This window comes from Neopsephotus bourkii, unplaced genomic scaffold (assembly GCF_033783945.1).
Source record: "Neopsephotus bourkii isolate Nb327-2 ecotype Australia unplaced genomic scaffold, CSIRO-AGI_Nbou_v1 NB_242, whole genome shotgun sequence".
Classification (NCBI taxonomy): domain Eukaryota; kingdom Metazoa; phylum Chordata; class Aves; order Psittaciformes; family Psittacidae; genus Neopsephotus; species Neopsephotus bourkii.
In genome coordinates, this window is record NW_026900752.1 from 89,104 (window position 1) to 110,814 (window position 21,711).

At 35.7% G+C, this 21,711-nt stretch overlaps 1 protein-coding gene across 1 annotated transcript in view; it reads left to right on the forward strand.

Moving 5' to 3' along the window:
* LOC133208127 (cadherin-13-like) overlaps positions 1-21,711 on the forward strand; it is a gene marked incomplete at its 5' end in the record, with an annotated part of 145,811 nt that overhangs the window by 43,169 nt on the left and 80,931 nt on the right. Inside the window, one exon of the mRNA XM_061345779.1 lies at positions 16,929-17,107. Within this exon, the coding sequence (XP_061201763.1) occupies positions 16,929-17,107 (179 nt within the window). The remainder of the gene's footprint in view (positions 1-16,928; positions 17,108-21,711) is intronic.

The following is a 21,711-nucleotide window of genomic DNA, read 5'->3' on the forward strand; positions in this document are numbered from 1 at the left end:
GTACTCATTTTGTAGTTTAAAAAAGCGTTTCATTACTGAGCATGGAACTTTTTTATATTGCTGTGGGGAATTCACTGATCAGGAAAACATTCCAAAATATCATAAAGGGAAATTAGACTTGTAAGAGATTATGCAAATGAAGCTGTTTTCTTACAGAGCAAGAGGGATCTTTACATTTCCTTTTGTTTAGGTTTTGTATGTTTGCCTACATGAAGCAAATTGGGGAACTCATATTTTTTTAATTTCTTTAAAGTCTAGTGCTGGTTAGTATTCTGTAATTATTATTTCTCTGTTACTAGGTTTGGGAGTTGAAACATTAAATGGAAATTTTACTTTCTAAGATGCCTCTGAACATAAAAGTCAATATCTTACATTTTGTAATTATTTATCGCTCTTTGCCTTACATATTTGTATATTTTTCAAATAATCTAATTGAATAAACCTTCCAAACAATCAATATAACTAATTTTGTAGGGTAAAGTTGCAGAACTTACAACCTTTTGAACAATAGATATATTTACTGTAATGTCATATTTCAGTTTCCAGAGATTGTAATCAAAGCATTTTCAGAGCAGGAACAGAAATGATGTTTTATTCCTCCTGTGAAATAATTGTAGTGTATTTCCCAACATATATAATTTTTCATTAACACAAATTGCTTTTCATACATGCAGCAAAACATGAACAATATGAATGCTGTATTTCCACTGATTACTTTTGAAAAGCATATACAGTTTTAATTACCATAGTTGGCTAATCAGGTATGAGTTCAGGTCTTGACCACTGCCTTCAGGCAAAGATAATATTTTTACTTCAGGAAACAAAATCACAAGACCTGAATTTGTCAGAAATTTGATGGGCTGTGTAATCTTTCATCTTTAAGTTCACTGGTGCAAAACCGTATTGATAGGTCAGTGTATCAATAGTGAAAAGCTTTGATGCTATGTGAAATTATCTTTAGGTCCCAGTCTTGTTCCCAAAGCCTGCATCAGAAAGAATAAAATTTTTTAAAACTGGCAATTTGGACTTGACCTTCAGCAGAGTGGGTGAGGATCATGTATGCAATGGGTGATAGTTGTTATTCCAACCTGTCCAGCGTGCTATTGGCATGCATCAAAAGAACACAAAAAGAGCACTTTCAGTTTTACATTTAATTCTGTAACTGCTTTTTTCATCACTGGACAGTTGTTTTCTGTTACTGATGATCGAGTACTAAACAAAGGAGTGCCTGAAATATGAAAAACAGAAAAGGAAGTGTACTGCCCTTTCTAGAAAGAATGAGCTTCAAGGTAGGTACATTCTTCTCTAGCGCTGTATGAGTTTATGAGGTCAGGTAGCTGTTGAGCATCTTGGAGCTGCACAGGAAGCAGCATATGGGAAGGACACTGGCTACAGCACCTAGGAGAGGATGCTAAGCTGCTTATTTCATGACAGTTTCTTTTGGTATTGTTGGAGTCAAGCCAAACCAATGTAGATAATTCAGCAGATTAAAACATCAATAAAAGAACCCAAGTTTGAAACTCATTTTTACTGATACAAACTAAAAGTAACTCAACTGAAATCTACCTATTTATTTTTCCTATATCTATACATCTACTGTGTATGTTATACCAAGTATATGTGTATATAATATATAAAATTAGCTACATTAGATTTTTAAATAGTGTTATTCAAAATGAAATTATGTCAAAGAAAAACTCAACAAAAACACATAAGCAATTACAATTGTACATATATTAAAATATATCTCTTTCCTCAGAGCAGTACATTTAAATAGATTTCTGATTTAACAATGTATGTACTGTCAGGTCCTAGAGCATAATTTACTTTTATGATCCTCTGCTGCTGATATACTATTATCCATGGTGTCATTCCAATATCACAAAGTCAAAACTTGCAAGAAATTACCCCATGTTCAGTATCGCAGTGTTTCCACATGCAGTAACGAGACAGAAGATAAAATGAAAGTACTTTATCTGAAAGTACTGGAAAATCGAAAGTCATCATTTATACTCTGTTTCTATATACCTTATAAATTCCTTATAAATGGTTAACCAATTTTGAATAAATCCTTCATAAATGTTTATTTGAAGGTCACTGACTTGATTTTAATTATGGCTTATAAACATCTGTAGCATGCTTAATTTATAATCTATTTTGTAGATATGTACAGAGATCTGACTACTTTAAAAGCATGCATGCAACTAGAGCATAAAAATTTTTCTCGTCTACTTTTTGCTAATGGCTTTCTAACTACTATACACGTGTTCCACGTCATAGTGTTTCCATTCAAATCCTGGTGAAGCAATGCCTTCACAATGTCCTGCATAACACAACTCAGAGGCGTTTTTATCTGGTGCCCAGCCCTTGGTATATTGGTAAACAAAGATTAAGTTTAAAAATAAGATTTTCAAAACAAACTGTAAGAGTACATTAAATTACATTGAATTAGTCATCATACAACTTTTTTTCCTGTACAGAGGGATGCTGCTGTTTTGAAGCAGTAGGAATTATATAAGGAGGAAAGTCTTTCCTGTTAGAGTGGTGAGGCACTGGAACAGGTTGTCCAGGGAGGCTGTGAATGCTCCATCCCTGGCAGTGTTCAAGGCCAGGTTGGACAAGGCCTTGGGTAATACGGTTTAGAGCGAGGTGTCCCTGCCCATGGCAGGGGGTTGGAACTTGATGATCTTAAGGTCCTTTCCAACCCTAACTATTCTGTGATTCTATGATTCTATGAATTGTCTATATGTGGAGCTCTGCTAGTATGCACAGTAGATTCCATAACTGATATTCCAACAAGAACATTTATCAATTTATTCTATACATGGAAGTGATAAAAATCCTCTGAAATTGCCATAACTATGTGTCATGGCTTAAGCGCCACCTGTAACTCAGAACTGCGCAGCTGCTCGTGCGCTCCTCCCATCTTCTTCCTCCCATGGCTCCCGGAGGGTTGGGGAGGAGGACTGAAAGACTGTAACTCCCACAGGTTAATAACAGTCCAGTAACTAAGGTACAACACAAATCACACTGGGTGTGATGTGCTGTGGTATGGAATACCTCTTTGGTCAGTTTGGGTCAGGTGTCCTGTCTCTGCTTCCTCTTGGCTTCGTCTCCTCCCTGGCAGAGCATGAGATTCAGAAAGTCCTTGGTTGGAATAGACATTACTGAGCAACAACTAAAAACATCAGGGTTATCAGCGCTGTTCCCAGGCTGAAAGTCAAAAACACAGCGCTGCACCAGCTACTAGGAAGGAGAAAACTGACTGTTACTGCTGAACCCAGGACACTAGGTCTTTTTGCAAGTGGGGTGCAGCTGAAAATTATTAACTGCTGCCAAGAGTGCTAAATTGGAATAAAATCTTCAGTGGTGCTTTTCTGCAGGTTCTACTACATATAAATCTTGCAAAATAAAAAAAAAAAAAAGATTTATGCACAAAGTCTAAGCAGAGAATGGCAGCACTTTCAATTTCTTCTAGTACAGAACCCAGGTGTGAATGTTGCTTTTCTACAGTCTCAACATGTTTTATCAAATATATTCTATTTATTTGGGACAAGTGTTTATATATATTTTGATATAGATGGAGTTTTATTAACCAGGAAAAGTCTGAGTAATTCAGAAAACATAATTAAGAAATCACATGCCTGATATCTTTGAATCTTAATTTCTTTGAGAACATTACACTTAACACAGTGCAGAAAGCTAGGGTGTTAGCAGCTGTATTTAAGAGCTTTTGACAGCATAACCAAGTTGTCAACAGTTGTGGATTTTAAAAGTCAATGCTTGTATGAGTACACATGACTTTTCTTTATTTTTAAATTTTATAGGTGTTCTGTGTCATTACAGTGCAACTGTGAAATGTGCAAAATATGCCACCTTTTATTTGCTTTAATAAATTATCCATTTGTTTTAATTCTTAGTTGCACTGTGTCAACAGCTAAAGTCACTGCAAAGAAGATCATTACCAGATCTGGTTTTTATAGGCATAGTAAGTACGATATGCTTAACAGAATGCTGCTGGGATTAGTATCAGTGAGTTATTTTATAAATGGCATGCAAGTGAACAAAATTACAACCTGTTCTCTCTATAAAGTAGTACATTTCAACAAAAAGCTAAGTGAATTCCCTGAACAAAAGAGTTTGCAGCTATCATCTAATGCATGTTTCTGGTAATGTAATAGAAATACAAAGTAACTTCATTTGACATTGGTACATTTCACTGGAATACTTATCTCCTCTTTGACTTTCAAGATCTGTCATGAATGTATGATTTAAGCTACAATTTTTCAAATTTGACATGTAATCCATAGATACAAATCATTGTGGCTCAAATGCTGTCATAGATATTTTTTCTGTAGATAAACAGACACAAAATAGTTATAATTTAAAGATATCAAAGTTGATAAGTTTTGGATTTGGGTTTGGTTTGTTCGTTCCTTTAGCAGTTGCTAAGTTTTTGAGGTTGGTGGAAGTTACAGGTCTTGCTGGAAGTCAAGGAATTTATAATATAGCTGTGGTGGGGATTCTGTGGTCCTCTTCCCTTGAGTTTATATAAATAATGTATAATAATAAACTGATGATCTCACCCAATTTTGAAGTGCATGGTAGCATCAGGGAAAGATGTTAGCAGACATCTTGGAGACAAAAACTATCAATCAGAACTGACCTTGACTTTGTTGACAAGCAGAGAGATTTACACCTCGCATCCCTGACAAGCAGGATTTCATATAAGCTGGTGGGAAAATGAATGAATAAATCACAGAAAATATATTTTTGTTTGATTTTTCTAACTAAAGTTTTGTATGGAGGAAATTTGTTCAAGCTTTCAGAGATTGTATCCTGAAGGTTGCTATAGTTTGAAATTGTCATTCTCCCATACACCTTGCATCAGGGATCTACTCAAAATTATAACAGAGATGAGGCAGGGGAGAAGCTTTATTCATGTATTTGATAAATTGTGTTTACATATTGCTTTTAAACTTGGTGGTGTACTGCTATTGACACTTTCAACACTGGAAACTGTGAGGGCAGAAGTTGATAGGCAACCCAAAACAGTCTGCTCCCAAGTCCATTTGCTTTTCCATTTACTTCTAATAGGGAAAGATGGGTGGAATACGACTCCATTCAGTGCACCCTTTACACAGGTGAGACCTACCTTCGCCCCAAGAAATACTATTTCATTGAAGTCCTGAATTTGAAAAGTGAACAGCAAATGAAAATTTCAGTTGTTATTCCTTATATGCCTGATTCCTACGTCATTGAATACAACAGGACTGAACTACCAGTATGTGAGTGATGTCCTTGCTTTACCAAAATAGTTCTAACTTAAATCAGATTTTTTGGGGACCGAAATTTTTTTTCTTGAGGCATCTCCACACCAAAGCCAATGTTACCAGGTTCATATGAAGCTCTCTGTAACATGAGAAGCTCATCTTCAAAACCAGTGAGTAATGAAAGTTAAGGCAGAAAGGGAGCTTATCAGCACTCTGTATGGTTTATAGCTGCCTAGACCCTTGCCAGCCAGGTTGGAGAGCAAAGGAGCAAACCCACTTTTATCCTCGGCTAGCCAAGGCATGATTGAGGGATATTAAGGAAAAGGGGCTCTGTGAACTGGGAGGTTTTTTAATACTTGAAGTCAGCTTAATGCAAGCCATATGACCCATTTGAAATGCATGTTCAAGATGGAGGCTGTGTAAAAGTGCTTAGTGGAAAGGTAGAATTGTGTTGGCATTTAAAATCTGTTTCTGAGTCTTCCTTCTTGACACAATATAGCACAGACTGACGCTTGTTTTCTTTGGGCCTCAGAAGGAATATGTGCATAAGGATAAATATACTTGAACAAGCCTGTGACATAATGAGACTATATTTGCACATAGCTCTGCAAATCTTTATGATCTCTAAGTATCCGATTGCTGGCAGTGATATATTTTGAGCTGTTCTATGCTTAATTATTAATTTTGCATTAAGGAGTTCCACGGTCAATATTTAGATGTTTTATGACTTACAGAGCCTTTTACATACCGATATTTTTTCTGCAGGGATATAATGTAGTCCTTTCAATACTAAACCTATTAAACACAGAGTTAAAATAACTTGATTTGTTGCTTAAGGTTCTTTCCTACCATGATGCACCAATTCTAATGAAGTAAGAACAGTGATATCATGGCCTGTGGTTAATCCTTGCAGATTTTTCAAGGGTCAGGTGCTAGTCCGGACTTTAAAGCTATCCAGCCCAGTGCTGGGCAGGGCTCAATTGCACTTCCTGCAAGCGTATTATCCATTCAGCTCTATGTAATCATGAAGTGGGAAAGAGGAAGTCTTTTGGAGTGTTTGTGAGACTAGAACAAAAGTACAGAAGAATAATTTTATTGTAACCCTGTTTTCTGCACCTGTAGAGATAGACAGAATTACTAGGTTTGGTATCACCTATTTTAACTACCTGGGAGTTTGATGTCTTTTCTGAGTTAGATTTCCTCCAGAATTAAGAATTCTAAAGATGCCATCTCACCTTTCTTAAATTTTTAGCTTAGAATAGGATGAGCTGCATCTAAAATTGCCAGTCCCTCTCCAATGACTATTAAGAAACCTTAAAGACTAGATATCTGAGCATAAAAAGCTTGTAACTGTGTGAAAGTAAGCACGCTTCCCAACTCAAAGTTGCTTAACCTCGTAGCTTAATCAGTAACTTTATTCAGGAAAGAATATCAAGGCCTCCACTGAAAACATATACCATGTCCTCCAAACTGTGTTCTTACGACATATATGGATATGGTTTTTGAAAGCTGTGATTTATAAGGCAGTTTCAAAGACCTGTTTTAAAATCATAAAGCATACTGGTTTTGCATCTGAATCATTTATTAAACTCAGCTATCAGTGGCTTTAAAATATAATTTAACCAAAAAGAGGATTTTGGGTAGGGTTGCAAAGGTTTCTATATGCAGATATTTCATTTTCAAGAAATGGCTTAAGAACATTCCATCTTTTATTCTTGAAAGCTATTGTGGAATGACTTGCTACTATGGACATGATTTAAAGGCTGACCAGTTCAAAGTGTAGGTTTCCAAAATAACTGTATTTATCCTTCTTCGCTGTGGACTCCTTTACTGTAGGAAGCTGTTGTATAGGGAAAGAATTAATCCTTTTTAAGGGAAAAAATATCTTTCCAAGACACACCATATGATCATCTGTAAGGATTTGTTCAGTACTAAGTTTGAGAGCTAACAATCAAATACTCCACTTCTGTTTGTAGTTTTAACAGGAATTACTGCATCTTTGGTATGATTTATCCTGAAAAGTGCAATGGACTTAATGCAATTCTCTGGATAAAGAACAGGGAAAAGTTGCCTAATTCTTTTTTTGTTTGTTTGTTTAGCAGTGAAGAAGTTCATCATGATTTATATTCTGGGCAGGGTGAATTTTAATAACTTGAACAGAGTAGATGCTGGGAGACCAACAAAATAATTTATCCAGTAGCTCACCTGCAGGAGGGGGAAAGGAAAACAAAACTCACCTAAAAAGATCCTGTGTTAAGGCAGAAACATTTATCTCACAGATAAAAACTTTCAGATGTTTAATAGATCAAATGGTGAGGACTTGACTATGAAATCAATACAAAGATGAAATTATACATTAGATTAAGTGTGTGCTCTGCTTCCTACAGATGAATCTAGAAACCATATAAAAAGATTCATCTCCTTATTATGAGGTCTGATTCTTCTTTCATTAACACTACTTTTATAATATTGAAGCACCCCTGGCTTATATGAATTAATTTTGGATTGATGTAGATGATAAGAATCACAGTGATAGAATCGTGGATAACAAGGATAGGTGTTTCAATTATATTCCCACTTTGTAACATGAGATTAATGCACAGTTCATATTAGCTAAAGAGGCAAAGAATAAAGATGAGGACTTCTAAGGTGCACTTACTGTTGAAGTGCATGTTGGCATATTGTCGTTATCTGATATCCTTGTGAAAAAAGTTATATTTAAGTTGTGGTAACAGGACTGAAAAATGTCTCATACAGAAGAGGCACAAAAAAAAGGTGCAGATCATACTTTTGTTTTTCTTTATCATTACACATATTCTTAAGTGAGAAACTGGGGAGCTGAAAAGGGAATAAAGGCAATGTAATGCTGTGTATACCTAATAAAGACTTTCAAGGTCATTCCTGTCATAGCCTCACTTAATATAAATCTTTGCTTTAGTAATGGTGGGCTGATTTAGATCAACAAAAATTCTGGCCCACTGTCTCAAAAAACATTTCCATTTAGTGAAGATTGATCTTACACTAACAGATCTTATTAAAATGGAACATTATTACCTTTTAATCAGGAAGGATGCCAGTGTTCCCTGGACAAAGAAGAATAGTTTAAAGTGATTTCTGTAAAGTAATATCACGTTTCTGGTTAAAGCCCACTACAACAGGGGAATATAATTGCTGCATTTCTTATAAGATATTTTTAAGAAGCCGGTCAATTCCTTCACAAAAGAAGGCAGTTTAAAGAATGAGATCTTCCATCTATAATGTTTGGTTATGGTCAAAATACTATTGAAATATGTCAAAACATTGCTTTCACAGAAAAAGCTCTCAGTTTTGTTGTTCTTGAACAAGTCCTAATGCAGAGTATGCATGCAGAGTAGGTAGCCTGAGTTTCTTATTACCCATTCCATACAGACTGTATTTTTACAGTGTTTTAAAAAAATGAAGCACTTACTTTCAATACGCTTCATTGGGGCTTTGTTGTTTTTTTTTTTTTTTGTGGTTTTTGGGTTTTTTTATAATTTATTGTTGGAATTAAAGGGAGAATATTCTAATTTCCTTTTAATTCTCAAAGTGTTATTAGATTTTGCTTTGCTACTGATTAAAAATCTACATTTGGTGCCAATGTATTTCAGTTCCATGAATCTAACTAGTTTCAGCCTCTGTTACAGACAATCCTAGCTTAAAAAGAAAATATGGCTGACAGACATCCCTATGCTGAAACTGCTATTGGCATGGAATTTCTCTATTTAAAACAAATGAGCAAACAAAAATCACTCCAAAACATTATCTTGTTAGTGTTCTCATCTGAAGTATGCCCCACACAGTCAGGGTCTCCATAAGTTCGTGTTGGTGGACCTATTAAAACACACTGCTGTTTCCTCACTACCAGTGTCCCCAAGTCTCCTTTCCAGGAGACTGCTGCTTAGTTTTCAAATTCAGAGGAATTCCTGGCTCAGCAGATAGATGAATGTGAGCTGGGTTCCCAGTGATTAACTATGTTTTGTTTAATGAGGGCTAAGAAAAGAGTCTCTACTTGTTCTTGTTGACGTTCCTGTAAACATTCAGAATCCTAACTCTTCTTGACAGGGCTGGGTGGAGACAAGGTGAAAGTGGCTTTGATGTGAAAGATGGCCAGTTCTCTCCCAGATGTTCAGAGTACAAATAATCGGCAATCCTTTATAACTTACATAAATGAAGTCTCTGAGACATTTATTTTCTTTTCTTCGTATGTCTTGATTAAAAATTCCTCCCTCCTTACAGGCAAGGAGAAACTGGATATTAATTTTTTTGGGGGGGGGAATTATTAATTTTTTCTGTTTCACTTTCTGTTTAGGGGAAGATTTTTACCACATTCAAAAGGTTATTTCTAATGGGTATTTCTGAATACAAAATTTACATCAGGCTTCACGTATCTGTATTACTTTAAAAATTGCTGTCTATTAGCAATTTGCATTGCTCTGGCCAGAACTATACAACCCAGATAAATAGGGAAGAAGAGAAGAATGGAAAACTATTAAAGAAAAGGTAGAGAAAAGCTAAAAGAAAATATTTGTATTATATAACAGATAACTGCAGAATATATGTTTTTAGTAAGCTCTCTGCTTAGCTGTTCATGACTATAAGGTTTGTATCTACATTTAAACAGTTTGTATGCGTCTGAAATAAAACTTGAATGATTGCAGGTAATTCAAATTTCACATGGGAACTGGGAAAACAGCATGGTGGATGACATGAGTTGGAAACATCTCTGACAAAATGTTTCAGCTGTCAAACAGGTCAGATCAAAGGGTAGACTAAATGACCAAGTCACTGAAGGTGGGAGTTGTCGATTTTCAGATATTTTACCTCTGGTAGCATCCCCCGTCTCCACTGGTGCAATGGCAGTCTAGAGTTTGCCTGGCTAGTTTGGGCATCTCCTCTTAGGATCTGAGCTAGCTCCCAGCAAGTGTTTGCCAAACACACTTCTCATGGTTGCAAATTACATAGGGATTGTGGAAATTTTTCCTTTGGAAATTTTCACGCAAGAAGCCAGCATTCTTCAGTATCTTTCCAAGAATGGTCCTGCATTATTTTTAGGGGTGTGAATTTAATAATGTTTCAATATCTCATCTAGTTTCATATTTCCTATGATTTTTCCAACTAACTTCTAGTGCTAGCCAAAATCCAGAGAGAATGTGGGTCCTCTGAATTTTCTGAGTGTGCCTACGGCTAAATCTTACTCTCTGTATGTTGAATAGCTATTCTCTCATTCATAAATCACTGTTCTGTCATATTTGCCTGCTGCGAGATGTTCAATGCATATCATCATTTACATTAAACCATTTACTTTGAAAGAATGTGTTATATTGCTTTATGAATTATGTTATCTGACATGTAAGATTATGTTATGAGTTGGCAGTTAGAATATTAGAACAGTGGGACTTTTTATAGCTTATGGTCATGATCCAAGATGTAACTCATGCCTTTTCTTAATAGACTTAACTGGTCAAAAGACAAGCAGACATGAGAATGCAACATTTTTATTACTGAACTTAGAATCCTTTTTAAGAAAAAAAAACCCTTTTGTGGTTTGTTTAAATCTTCAGCCTCCTCATAACTGGAGAAGGGGTATTGTATTTTTCATATACAGCTCTGTTTTGTAAGCCTTTTTTCACTAAGTTCGCAATTTGCAGTCCATCCGATGAGGCTGTAAGTACACAAGTGTGATTACTTTTCCATGTCTGAGCCAGGAAGGCTTGTTTCCTGAAGGCCTGACAGTGATGTAGAGTAGAACTGGGGAAATTGTTTAGGAGAAGATGGAGTCAGAGTAGGTATAATTTGGTGAGTAGCTTCTAACAACAAGAGTAGTCGCTATTCCTTGTCCTCTTCTATTTCCCTTGTTCCTGCTATCTGGGGGTTCAGATTCACATTAAAAAACCCAGGATAAGCTAGGTTCAGGAACCCATCACAACAGTGAATAATTTATTCTACCAAAACAGCTGTGTTACTCATGAGAAAAAAGGTTAAGTACTAAAATTGCTGAAGGTTGACCTGCCTGTGTATCTTTAATGTTTTGTCATAATGTTTATCTAGGAATGTTCTTGCTTAATTTATATGCTTTCTGACTGCATGAAGCCTCTATAGGTAGCAGCAATTCTTAACAGTTCTTCATAGCTACTTAACATTAGTGAAGTATCTTTTGCGTATCAACAGAAGTTTATTAGTCATTCTACAAATAGTTCGCCAGTGCATCTCTCTACTCCTGCTGACTGCAGTTTGTTGGCATGCCCGCTGTAATGATCAGCAATGCCATCTATGCTCTAGTTTAAAAAGTAATCACATATCCTGACCTTGCCATGCATCTGCATAGACAATGTGAAAAAGTCCTGCAGGGCATAAAATTATTGCCCTATACAAATACGAGATATGCTAAAAGCCTGAATACACTGATTCATAGTAAATGTCTTCTCTATTGAGCAAAGTCTTCAAGTTTTTAATAACACACATAATAACTGCAGTTGCAATTCAAATGCACTTGATTGGAACCATAATAGACCTTTCTTCTTATGTTTGCTCTGATTCCCTGGGTCTTGTTGTCTTTAAAGTGCAAAATGACCATCAAACATGTAATTAGTTATGTAGTAGTCAGAATGGTGTCCTACTTTGCTCCATTTTCTGGAATTTGGTTTAATTTTGTCTGTAGTAATAAATGCAACATGCTTTAGAGATGTAAGTCACTCTCTTGATTTTTTCCCTTTTCATCCCATTTTTCATTCTTTGATCTCCTTCTTGGATTAAAACAGCTCTTCTATTTGAAAGTATACCATTGTGCGACTGATTATTGTCAGTGTATGGAGAACGACATCTGAGTTTGCAAAGAAGGTCGAAATACAACTCAGCAATCCAGTCATATTTATTAGGAAGCTAGACCCCTTCCTTTCTGTTGCACATCTAGGAAAAGTTTAACACACCAAACACGCAGCACAGACTCAGAAAAAAGTGTGAAAATAATATGAGAAAACTCCAGAGTAAAGTTTTTTAGCATTGTAGCTCTCAAAGTTAATATGGTTCAGTCCTTATTTATTTTATTGTTAGCATTCAAATACAGAGTCTTTTAAGGCTGTAGGCTTAAGACACATGTTCACATTTGAGCAAGCTAGAAATAGGTCTCGGTTCCACTAAATTCCAGTCCTTTTTGTAAACCCAGCAGATTAATAGACTAAATAAATAAAAAGGATGGGGGTTAGTAGCAATCTCATCCATCAGCTGGATTGTTCTTGATGTTCTCTTGGCATCTTGACAAAAAAAAAAAAAAAAAAAAGACACCAAAACCAGAGTTTTTTCCCAAGAAACCATCTGCTCCAGTCACCACAAAACTGTGTAAGCACTGTGTTTTACATCTAAATGCCTAAGGGGAGCTTTTTGCCTTTATTTCAAGCCAACATACAAGCCAAATGAGCGATCAACAGATTGATACCTGCAGCCTCTGGAGCAATGACCTGGCTGGTGGGTTATACAGCTGATCAGTGGGGAACTGTGGGACGTACAAGAGAGGTTTTGAGTGATTATGGTAGTAGTGAAACTGCTCAGAATGTATGACATATAAACCATGAACGCTGAAACACACAAAAGCATAAGTATACCTTCACTGAGAGAGGCTGCCTCAATGACTATCTGCACATCATCAGCAGAACTATAAAGTTGCTGATTTTGCAGACATTTCTTCCTCAGCTTGATAAGTTAATATATATTGTTTAACATGATAATGTAGCAAGCTGTTGTTTTGTGGTTGGAAAGCCAGCTGCATGTGATTGATGCCAGGAATGGAAGTATTTATAAAATGACACTGAATTAGAAGTAGTCAGTTTATAGGTCTGGGGAAATGAATCTTTTATGAAGAATAAAACTTTATGATGAAGGAGAAATGCTGAGGAAGTGTGCATCTTGAATTAAACTCTTTTGGACCGGATGTATGCTGTACAGATTCTTAAAATAATAAAAAAACTGTCTCACTATATTTTTAGGAAAGGGATGCTTGTAAGCATTCTCTTTTGTGGTGACCCAATCCCAAGTCATGTGTATTCTCTTACATGTGAAGAGGGAAGTCCAATAGCTATATTTCCAAAGAAGAACTTCTCATGTACTTCCTACCTTCAACTGGGATAGAAAGTTCTTCCCCAGAAATTCATAGCCATTGGACTTCCGCAAAAAGTCCCTGGAATATATTTCCGCTTCAGATTTAAAGGTGTTGTGATTTTTGAGGCATCAAACACAAATACGAGCCCATTATAGCTTTTTGTATATGTGAGGATTTTTGTTTGCTTTGTCTTAATGTTATAGAATATAAAGTAGGTACCACTGTGCTTTGAAATGAATGGGCAGCCTTGAACTCTAGTTAGTGTTTAGTTTGCCAACCTGCTTGTGAGCAAAAGAGCATAAAAGGTATGTTTCTGAGAACAAGGCATTCTCACCATGGCTGCAGAAGCCTAGCACCAACTTTCAAATCAGTGCAAGGACTTCCTTTCAACCACATTATTCAGCAGTTCCTCTGTTTGCTGTACTGATGTGGACATGTAGATGATGTTTAATGTGGTGTAGTTTTCTGTATTGGTGTTTGTGAACAGGTACAACCTTAGATTGTACTACTGCATAATGACATCTAAAGACAACCCCAAGTTTTACCTGCATTTTTACATGTGTTATTTCAACTTGTGAGAATATAACAACTTTTACTTAAATGTAAATGTCACTTTGATGGTAGTTAGAAACTAGTATCTCAAAACTTTTGACAGAAGCAACGTTAGAGAAAAATGGATCTAATTCTCTACAGCTTTCCTACTGAAGCTGGCATCTCTGTGCAAAATGAATGTAAAATTCTGCTCTTCTGAGTTGTTGGAATTTCTTATCAGTATTCACCAAGGGAATGATTTTGCAGAAGAAGATAATGTCCAGTCAGTTGAAAGGTTAAAGAACTGCAGCTGGAAAATCAGAATCAGATTCAGCCATTGTATTAAGCCACTTTTATGACAGAATAGAGATTTGGGGGTTTACATCTTAAAATCTACATGTACTTTCCAGTCTTATCAGAAGTATTTCAGTAGAACTGTCAAGGACATCTGTATACATAGTATTTCTACTTCAGTATATGTTTTAATCTGTTTTTAAATCTCTGCTGAACATCAACTCCTCTAGTGGGTTAATAATGGTAGTAACCATATATTCGTTTAAAATAGAGTCCAATGTACTGAAGTATAGCAACTTATTCAGTTGCATTTGTCAAGAAAGAGTTGCAAACCAAAACCCATTCTTTCTCACTTATACCTGGGCAGTATTTAAGATCCGTTGAAGATTTGCCTTCATTCTTGTTTATTTCACTGAATCACTTGATTAGATCTTTGTGAAACACATTACCTAATATGAACACAAATAATGTTCTCAAAATGTATTAAATATGTAAAAAATACTTGTGAAAAAAAGAGTGAATTTTCATTCTTAAAAATAGAAAGCCGTTTTTTTTCTTCTTCTGAAGTCTCAAAAAAAGTAGTTGAAAATACCAGGGCTAGGATCATCTTGTAGTATTGGAAAACATGGCATGGTATGGAGTGGTAAGCTTCTTTTTGAGTTGTCTGACCTTTAATCATTGGTGAATAAAACCAACATGCTGTCAGATCTCTGTTATTTTTCTCAAGGGTGTAGCACTGCCTGAAGTAGCAATGAAACAAAACCTTTGAGAGATTATATTCAAGGTCACTACAACAAGAGGCAAGACTTTGGGAAATACAACAAAAGCGAAAAAGAAGAAACATATCTAAACAAGCTAGCTGTGCTTGTCGAACAGTGAACCAGACACTTGTTATAACAGCCTGTAAATGAAGCTAGGTTTGTTTTTACTTTTACTACAATATTTCATTTTTATTTGTGGTTTTTTTTTTAGTGATGTGTGCTTCAAGACCTTCAAAAAGAATATATAAATTCACTGGTTATCACTGGACATGAATGACATATATTTCTGTTCTGCAGCCACTTCTAGTGTAATGTCCCAGGCCTTGTCTGTAGCAAAGGTTTTAATCACTTGCAGTCATTTTGCCACAAAAGACTCTGTGGGTACTGAGAAGATATGATCTTACAGACTTATTAAGGAATGTAAATATTCTATTTGAAATGTTTTTCATCCTGGCATTTTACAGTAATACTTGCCCACTGAAGGTCTATGGGGGAAAAGAGTGGGTTAACCACCACAGAAGAATTAATATCTAACAAAGAATTACAACTAATTTTTACATTGCGGTTCACACATTAGATAACATGGTTTCAGTGCAAAGTTATTTAAATGCAAATTGTGTATTTGCAATACAAGTTATTGGGATTTGATGAATTGTTTCAGTTGGGATTTTTAGGCTAAAGAATGGACACTTTCCTAGATTCCTTATTTGCATAAAGTTTGCAAATACCTTTTGTATTAATTTGTTACTTTACTTTGATTCACCATTGAAACTAGCTTGTTGATTTGATCATGGCTTTTTTCTTAGTAGGCAGGATTTTACTCTTTCTTTAGCTCAGTATTACCAGAAATATTTTCATTTTCTTATGATGACATATTACTTTTAGGGGTTTCGGTTTCTTTTTTCTTTTTTTTTTTTTTTTTTTGGTTGTTGTTGTGGGGGGTTTGTTTGGGTTTTTTTTGTTTGCTATTTATTTTGTTTATTTGCTTTTTTTTATAATGCTTGCATTTAAACATACAAATGAACTGATTAAGAAATTGTAATGGTCTAGGGGTGAATATCTCACAGGTCAACCCAGGTGTCTAATTACTTTTTTCTTTGGTTCTCAATGTATTGTACAAAGCAAATAAAAGTGTGATGTGACAGATTTGTGTAGGTTATGTGAACCTCTGGTGTGCCTGACTAAGGGAGAGGAAAATACTTGATCCCTTGTTCTACTACTTGCAGAAGTATATGTTCCACTAAGTAGAGAATTGTCAGCATCTGCATTAACTGTCATATAGAAGAGTGGGGTTTTCTCCTATAAATAATTTAGGAGTCTGCAGTCATTATCAAATACCTTACTGCACTCTATAGCAGAACTGTGTGCTACAGGATTTTCATGTTATAAAAATGTTTCATCGCTTGAAGGTTAGCCTAGCAATAGAGGTGTTTGGGGCTTTTTTGTATTGAGGCTGACATAATAAGCCCATAAATTTGCACAAATTGAAATCAGAATAATGTAGGCTTTAATCATTAGAAAATTTCTTACTGACAACCAATTCTGCAGCTGTGCAAGACTTCAAAGTGAAAATAGAGACATTTCTCTCCTTTCAGCAGTCATCTTGATCATATGTATCTTGAAGACTTTCAACCTGTAGAAGTTAAAGAGAAAAAAAAGAATCTATAATTAATTTAGTGAAATGTGATTAATAAGCATGACTATAAGGCAAACAAATATGGGGAACTTAAGGTTAGAGTCATATGTCAGCTGCAAACAAGAAACACTGGTCTTTTGTTGTTGGCTCAGTAGAAGGCAAAGTAACGCAGATACAAGTACCAACTATCAGGTGAAACTACTTTGTTGTCTTGATGAGATAATTATGTATTGCATCCATCTGGTTCTCACATGTGAAGGCAGCATAATTTTACAATTTCTGGCTAACTCCAATCTGTTATCTGTCCATCTTTCGCTTAGGAACGACTGTGATGCGTATAACAGCAGTTGATGGTGATGATGCTAACACAGACAATGCTCTTATCCGGTATGACATCCTCAAACAGACACCTGACAAACCATCGCCAAATATGTTCTTTATTGACCCAGAAAAGGGAGATATTGTTACAGTGGTATCATCTGCATTGTTGGATCGTGAGGTAGGTGAACATTTTCTTATAGCCAGTGTTATATTTTAATGTTTGTGCCTGTAATCTTCCATGATGTGAAAGGAAGTATAGAGCGTTGTGGGCACAGGGGTTCAAATCCTCAACTTTGAGGAGTCTTAAGAGTTTTGTAAGAAGTTTTGTAAGAAGTTGTATGCTTAGATCAAGATTTATGAGTCTAGGAGCTCATAATTCCTGGTGAGACACAGTGTTGGGTGACAAGAGCAAAGATCTCACAAATAAATGGAATTGAACTTAGAGTTACTGAGTGCTTGGAAGGAGGAAAAAATACCCAGACCTAATTGTGCATATAGCTTGCTCAGAGGTTGTTAGATTTTGGTGGCTTAAATCCTTTATTGAGTGGATATAATGGACTAACTAACTCGGTACCCCATAGGCAATTAAAAAAATAAAAATAAAAAAAGGAAAACACAAAAAAGTATACAAAATAGTAAAGGAACAGGTAGTCTGCATGTGTTTTAAGTTGAATAATCATAGTGCCATAATTTATGTTTATTATATAGTATAAATTGATAGCAAAGAAGACTTAGGTATGATCATTCCATGTTCAGAGGACAACAAAGTAATGCAATCTGTTTAGACAAAGGTCTACTTATCAGAATATATGAAGTCTAGGCACTAATACAATGATGACCCCACAGAGTTATCTTTTGAATCACCATTCCCTTCCATTACATAGACCTATAAGTTCTAAGTTTCCTGGACAAGACCAGGTTCTTCTCTCACAAGCTGTTTGGGGTGGATGCTAATTTACTGAACTTGTCTTCTAAGTTGGCTAGATTCACAGCTGTCTGATGTTCTCAGTATTCAGCACATTATATCTCGTTTTAACCAGATGAAAATGATGCCCATATCACTTTCCATTTTAGATGACTTTTTTTCTGCAGGCTTTTGCAACAGTAGACATTTAATGGGTAAACCAGACACTCATTCCAGGTACATAGTGTAGTAAAACAAAGGTCTAGGCCTGTAGATCTGTCTCTTAAGTTTAAGAGATTCGAATTCTTTCATACTTGTGTGGCTGTCCACAGAGTCAGACCCAATTTAAGATTTATATAATTATTACCTTTTTGCCTGAAGTCTCCCTTCTAAATTCATTGTTTCAGTTCAAAAGCTTTATACTGTTTTTTGAAGTCAGTTTTGGGTATTTTTTATTCCTAACAGATAACCATTCCCCAGGTTAAACCAATTTACTCAAAATTAGAAAATCAATGGAAGGGAATGAACATGCCTGCTTTTCCTAGTGTCTTTCAAAGGTCACTGGTGATTCATGAAATAATGATGCTGTCTCCATACAAGAAGCCTGGCCTCAATCGAACAGGTAGTGCGGCAGGCTAGTATATCCTGAAAGCAAGATGTGAATTCCTCATGATTTTTAATAATAGCTGATTCGATATCTTCATGGCAAGCTGCAGTCTTGTTGAATCTGCAAAGTAATTTTTGTTGTTCTTACAAATGTTTTATGTTTTATGAGCCAAAACGTAGGGCTGTGTAAAAAAAATAACACTAAAAATGAGCATTAGCTCTAGTTTAAGTCCAGTCTAATAATGTCTTGTCGGGTAAGAGGCTTGGGAGGATGTTTTCCATTTCTTTACAAGATGCTTTGTCTTGTGCTCTCAGTCACCTTTGTGGGTTCAGCCTCTTCTCCCCCTTTCTGCTTACATACATTTTGTGTAGAAGTTGGTAGTCAATGCCTCCTTTTTTTAGATCTGTGGAGTTAGGCATCCATGGTCAAAGATATTTATCTTCGACTTTAAAGCTTAATAACAGCTTTTAGGAACAAGCTGTCTCGTGGTCTTAACCTGAACAATTCTGGGTACCAACATCATCTTGATACTATATAAATAACCCTTATGTATTTCCATGTAGCTCATGACATTGAATGTTTGTAACAGAATTGTCTGCCTCCAGTGGATACAGACAGGAGTAACACTTGGAGGAGGAAACCTCTGTCTAGCTACTGCTTAGGGAATAAAGAATCTGCATGTCACCAGGCTTGAAGGTGATGCTGGAAAGGCAGGAGAAATTACTATTTGCCATTCTTTTGTGGGAGTATCAGCTGATATTATTGTTATCATATGTTCTGTGGTGAACCTTTGTAGATCTAAAGTGCTTTGGCTATTTATCACAATCTTCTAAGAAGTGCATTGTAGAAACATGGGACAAAGAAATGACCTTTCCCCTAAGAGCATTGCTAGTAGGTACATAATATCAGAGACCAGAAAATATAAACAGAGGCATAAAATGGTGGCTGGAAAAAGACTGAGTGTAATAGTATTGGTGGACAGAAGGCAGGAATGCTTTTACCTCCTCAGTTCTTACCCTTCTCTGGCAGCATCTCAGTAGACAATGTATTGTAGTAGACACACATAGGGACAGTGAAATTTTTACAATGTTTTCCATTGCTTGGAAAAGAGAATAGATGTTAAACAACTCAGCTGATTCTTTTTGATGACTGGGATTTGATAGCTCTATTTGCTAATAACTGGGTATAGATCGTGAAGGCGCACTCAGGTTATTTATCTGAGGAGGAGGAGGAAGGAAAAGTGCATATCTGCTGGGGAATTACACAGCTGAACAGACTGAAAAAATGTGTGCTGGTGAATTTGGTTATTCATGAGAAGCAGCTTCTCCTAGATTTTACTTAAACTTCAAATTGGGTGAATTGCCTGTGATTTTTATGGTTTTGTTAGCTCTATGTATTTTCTATTTGAGTCTAATAAGTGAGTAACAGTCAAAAATTATTAGCTGTTCCTTGTAGATGTACTGTTTAAAACTGCATTATCCCTTATCACCACTTAAGAAGCTAAATTAAAAACTTCTCTAGGATGAACATGGAAAAGAGAGAAAAATTATTTCTCATTTATCATATGTATATTCTGTGCACCATAGATTGATATGAACTCTGTTTTTTTGGTTTTTTTTTAAGTATGTTAAAACATTGATTACTCATACTTTCCACCCCTTTTAATAAGTTTTGCTACTTCTTGGATCTTTATGCTTTTGTGAAATGAATTTAAGCATCATTTATTTCCTGTTTGTGCATCAGAGGGAGCAGGAGACCAGCGGTATTGCCTAGTGGGAGGTACTGATATGTGGAGATACAAAGCATCTGGCAGGTTTTGCACATATAGTGTATAGTCCTTATGTTTTCATGCTTCAGCATTTTCAGAGAGTTTGCTATGGCATAGCCTCAGAGATTCTTGTTTCAGTGCAAAGAATCAAAATAAAGGTATTTACCCTAAGGAAAAATAACATTTGGTTGTCTAGGGAGCTCAAGGAGCCCAACTGAATAAATGTGTGAAATTTTAGCATGTTTATGTAAACATCTAGGTTAATTATTTCAAGGAGATGAAATCAAGTCAAACTTGCTTTGTTTTTAGTTTTTATGCTTTTGTTTTTCCTGGCAATACTTCAGAATGAAAAGTAAATTCTTAGTAGACACTTTTAAAATAAAATAGAATTTAAAAAAAAAGAAAAAAATAACTTTTTTCTAGTGAACATCAACTGCACACCAGTTTTTCTTTTAGTCACACAGGATTAGCTCAAAATTAAGACAAGTTTGTTAAATTCCTACAAGCCTTCAAAATGTCTTTTTCCATGACTGACATTTATTGGGTCTTTTGCTAAATTGAGGGTATGGAGATGAGAATGCTCCTTGTGCGTTAGGTGACCTCTCCTTCAAAGGCTGTTCCAAAGCTCTTTTTTGCATAAAGTGGCAGAAGGAATACATAATGGGAAAGGCACCGCTCTCTCTTTAGGGCTGTTTTCTTGCACTATCTAGAAATAGAAAGGTCATCTTAAGTCTTTTAAGTCGCCTGTCTGCTTTCAGATACCCAAATTAACTATTTTATTTTTTAAATGTTTTTAGTAATTGAATGGGTGTTTGGTTTATCATGGATGGGTGCCAGGGTCTGTTTTGGAGCTGTTTCCATAATATAGTATCACCTACAAAAGCATGAAGCAAAAAAACCCAATTCTCTCCAGTATGCAGAAAAAGTGTATGTGGGAATTCCACAGACTGCATCCAGGAAGCTGTTGAGTGCTTTTGATTTCTATTAACATCTGCTCAGGGAAGCTGAGTGCTTCATGCCTCCAAGGAAATATTTAGCACTGTGCAGGGTTTATATTTATATACTAGCATATTTTTATTTACAAATTTTTCGAATTCAGATTTGTTTCCTAAAGTGCATGATCCTCAGGGTTTAAAGCAAAACTCAGATAATTTCAAAGAGCATTCATTTTCATTTTCAGAAGGAAAGGTAAGGATATGTTTTTAAAGATTAATGTGGGTTGTTTTTTTTTTCTTCTTGTGGGAGTTAGACATCCTTGAATGTGTCAACAATAAAGATTGAAGAGTGTTAGGGGGCAAATTATACCTCCAGATATCCATTGGAGAATACATTTCGATTCATAAGTTCAGAGAAGGATGCCCTCCATCAAAGTGTATGGACTAAATGACCCAAAATACAGAACAATGGGGGGATGGGGGTTGGTGATGAAAAAGGAGAATCAAAAAAGAAGAAAGAAACATTGAGGAAATGTCCTGAATTCTGTATTTCAGGGATGAAGTGTCC